The sequence below is a fragment of the Triticum dicoccoides genome, chromosome 1B, assembly GCF_002162155.2.
Source record: "Triticum dicoccoides isolate Atlit2015 ecotype Zavitan chromosome 1B, WEW_v2.0, whole genome shotgun sequence".
NCBI lineage: Eukaryota > Viridiplantae > Streptophyta > Magnoliopsida > Poales > Poaceae > Triticum > Triticum dicoccoides.
In genome coordinates this window covers 334490967-334494358 of record NC_041381.1, presented here as the reverse complement: position 1 = coordinate 334494358, position 3392 = coordinate 334490967, and the positions used below count along the sequence as shown (strand labels likewise).

The 3392-nt window shown below is 43.9% G+C and overlaps 1 protein-coding gene across 6 annotated transcripts; it reads left to right on the top strand.

The window, feature by feature from the left end:
* Positions 1-415: 415 nt before the first annotated feature.
* On the top strand, positions 416-3386 carry LOC119304774 (probable N-succinyldiaminopimelate aminotransferase DapC). 6 transcript variants are annotated; one of them, XR_005148482.1, is made up of 11 exons: positions 416-670; positions 745-875; positions 1002-1087; positions 1191-1285; positions 1445-1522; positions 1604-1700; positions 1815-1929; positions 2122-2276; positions 2376-2491; positions 2881-3110; positions 3231-3386. XR_005148482.1 is itself a non-coding variant. In XM_037581614.1 (8 exons), the coding sequence occupies exons 1-7, from the start codon at positions 489-491 to the stop codon at positions 1924-1926; spliced, it is 723 nt and encodes a 240-aa protein (XP_037437511.1). In that variant the 5' UTR covers positions 416-488; the 3' UTR covers positions 1927-1929; positions 2122-2254. The 6 variants fall into 6 exon arrangements, 2 of the variants coding, with proteins under 2 accessions (XP_037437511.1, XP_037437512.1); XR_005148483.1 differs by having other exon boundaries at positions 2366-2491; XR_005148484.1 differs by lacking the exons at positions 1815-1929; positions 2881-3110; positions 3231-3386 and having other exon boundaries at positions 2366-2491.
* Positions 3387-3392: the final 6 nt, after the last annotated feature.

Genomic DNA, 3392 nt, shown 5'->3' with positions numbered 1-3392 from the left:
GATTTCTTAAAATTCTAAAATCAATTAAGAGTTCCGAAAGAAATCCCAAAGTTTCAAGATACGGGTCTCCTCCTCCTCTAAGAACAACTTCAACAGTTCCCCTAAAAAAAATCGCGTAAAATCAGTTTTACGGGATGATCATAACCTTTAGAGGAAATTGTTTGGAAGCAACTTTTGTCAGTTCTGAAAGCAACTTTTGTCAGTTCCCATATAAATTTGGTGAGCATGAGGTGAGATTGAGGCTGATTTACGAAAATCTCTTCATTGGGTAGGTTTTTTTTTTTTGCCACGACGGTTAATTCGATAGGGGACTGTTTCCGTAAATGAAAGGATGACTAGAGCTTTGCTTCGTTTCTCTTGACTAATTCAAAATCACGCCGGCGCTGCCAAGATCCTACTCCACCTTGGCCTTATCCAAACGTTGCGAGCTGCCAAGCGACTCCAACAGTCGAACTAGGTGGAGCAGTCGAGGTCGGCGGGAGCAGCCAATGGAGAGGAAGCTCTCAGAGGCGTCGAAGCGGGCGGCCCCGTCGCCCATCCAGCAGCTCTCCCACCTCGCGCAGCGCGTCGGCGCCGTCAACCTCGCCGAGGGGTTCCCCGACTTCCCCGCGCCTGCCCACGTCAAGGCCGCCGCCGCCGCCGCCATCGCCGCCGACCTCAACCAGTACAGGTCCGCCTCCCGTGACTCCATCGCCACTGATTCGATCACCCTATAGTGACGCGCATTTGGATGGCTGGCTCAAGGCATGTGCAGGGGGTCTGCGACGTGCTCGCGGCGACGATGAAACGGGACCACGGCCTCGACGTCGACCCCCTCACGGACTTCGCCATCTGCTGCGGGCAATCCGAGGCCTTCGCCGCGGCAGTATTTGCAGGTAGTACTTCATGCAAACTACTTCTAATGCTCATTCCGTGCATATGAGCTACTGAATCGTGTCAGCTCAGGTGGAATGCTGTGCTTGGTGAATGTACTCATGCGTATGCGGTTCCTGTTCATGCAGTTATAGACCCAGGGGATGAGGTTCTGCTCTTCGACCCGGCTTACGAAACGTATCAAACATGCATTGAGCTGGCCCGTGGTGTTCCTGTATGTCTTTCGCGTAATCCAAAGTTTTATTTTCAGACATGAATGATGATGGTCTTCTGTTGACTGATCACATGTTTATGTAATTTAATTTATCTACATGAAGGTGTATGTGCCATTGGATCCACCTTCTTGGACACTGGACGCAGATAAATTTTTGAAGTCGTTTACTAGTCGGACAAAGGCAGTGATCTTAAATAGGTGAATAGTTTCTACTATTATCGTGGTTCATAATTGGCTATGAATATACTGCTAACTTATTAGACGACACTTTTATGTTTATCGCTATGATGCTTGCCTTTGTACGTAGCACGAGTGATTTGCACTCATTGTACTAAACAGCCTCTTACAGAAATGTAGGGAAAGGCTGCGTACTATAGACCCAAAGTGGTCGGACCCTTCCCTGGACCCTGCGCAAGCGGGAGCTACATGCACCAGGTTGCCCTTTTGTACTAGTAATTTGGTTGAGTCCAACTGTGCTGTTTCAATTTGTGACATGGTTAAATCTTATTACTGCAGCCCACATAATCCAACAGGGAAGGTCTTTAGCAAGGAGGAATTGCTTATTATTTCTCAAGCTTGTCAGCAAATGGACTGCTTTGCAATAACTGACGAGGTAAATCCGCACGATGATGTGGACAGAAATAGCCTTTAGTAGTTAAACATCTTCAATAAATACATTAATCTGTTTGTCTGTTTTTGAAACGAGTCTAAATTCTGGATATTCTAGGTTTATGAGTATATTACTTATGATGAGAACAAGCATATCTCTCTGGCTTCTCTTCCAGGAATGCAAGAGAGGACAATCATCACATCCTCACTGTCAAAAACATACAGTGTAACTGGTGGGTTATTCAGTTGCATAGCTAGGCTTATTGTACAGATTTACTCATAGTGTTGCTCATTGTACAGATATATTGAACAACTGTGCAGATTTACTATGAATCTGTATGATGCAAGCAACACTATATTACCGTACTCAGTGTAAATTTTGCTAGTGATGTGGGATGTTAACTATAGCTGTGTAAACTGACTAGGTTGGAGAATTGGTTGGGCTTGTGCTGCAGCAAACATAGCCGCAGCAATAAGAAATATCCATGTCAAACTGACAGATTCAGCTCCTGCACCATTCCAAGAAGCTGCCTTGATTGCGCTAACCAGCACACCAGACTACTATGAGTCCCTTAAAAAAGTAAGGTTTCATGCTAACTGTTTATGATTAATGTCATTCTATCAAATTCAACTACCCATCATCGTTTTAATCGTACTTACCTTGGAAAGGACTATGCAGAGTGAAGAGACTTCATTCTTCAGTTACTGAAAAATTATGGTTTCTACATTAGCTTCAAGCCACAAGGTTCAGTCTTTGTCTTTGCTGAGTTGCCCAAGTCCTGGCAAATTTCCGACGTGAGTTCCTTTTACATACTGAACTTCTGTTGAAGTATGAGATAATGAATGAGAAAACACTAATGTTATCCGACAGTTCAACCATGTGCAGCAAGCAATTGTTGATTGAATTGTTAGGTAAAGCAAGATATCATTGCACTGGCACTTGCTTGCTTTATTAGTTACACTGGTCCCTCAAACAAACTAATCCAGAACAGTTAACTGTATAGATTTTCAGATATTGTGGAACTAATAGTGTCACACTCATCAAGCTTAGGTATATTGTTAAGTACCGACTCTTCAACATGTTGTTATTATCTCTAATTCTCTGTCAAGGAAATGCTTTCAAAGTAACCAGTAGAGCACTAACACACAACAACTGAGACCATTTCTCTTTGCTGTCAATGCAGATAGATTTTGTGACGCACTTGATCAACAATGCTGGTGTGGCGGCAGTACCTGGTCGTGGCTTCTTCCACACAGATGCCGACGACCAAAGTTACCATCACCATTATGTGAGGTTTGCGTTTTGCAAGAGTGATGAGACCCTCAAGGCTGCTGCCCAGAAGATGAAGCCGGTTAAAAGCAATGGAAAAGTGTCACATGACACATAAAGGTTTTGCATGTCCGAGAAAGGAAGGTGAGACACAGATCATAATACCCTATACAAACATTTCTTTTCACTGGAAACAACTTCAATATCTCCTACCAGCGTTGTAAACGCAGAAAATTTGAGTTTTCACATTGTCATTTCAAACAGGAATGAACATGTTACCATGTAAAGATGCTCGGAGACTGCAACCTAGCCCGTGTTGGAGCTGATCCTAGCTCCCTTCTTCCACGCGGCTGCTTCACACAACTCGCGTAAAAATGTTGCCAAATGTGCAATATTTGTGGTTTACCGATGGTTTTGTGATTTTTT

Bases quoted from the DNA above. Each gene is read 5' to 3' on its own strand.
- LOC119304774 (XM_037581614.1), top strand. From the start codon at position 489: ATGGAGAGGAAGCTCTCAGAGGCGTCGAAGCGGGCGGCCCCGTCGCCC. The intron at 1,523-1,603 runs GTTGCCCTTTTG...TTATTACTGCAG, and splicing joins GCGGGAGCTACATGCACCAG to CCCACATAATCCAACAGGGA. The intron at 1,701-1,872 runs GTAAATCCGCAC...CTTCTCTTCCAG, and splicing joins GCTTTGCAATAACTGACGAG to GAATGCAAGAGAGGACAATC.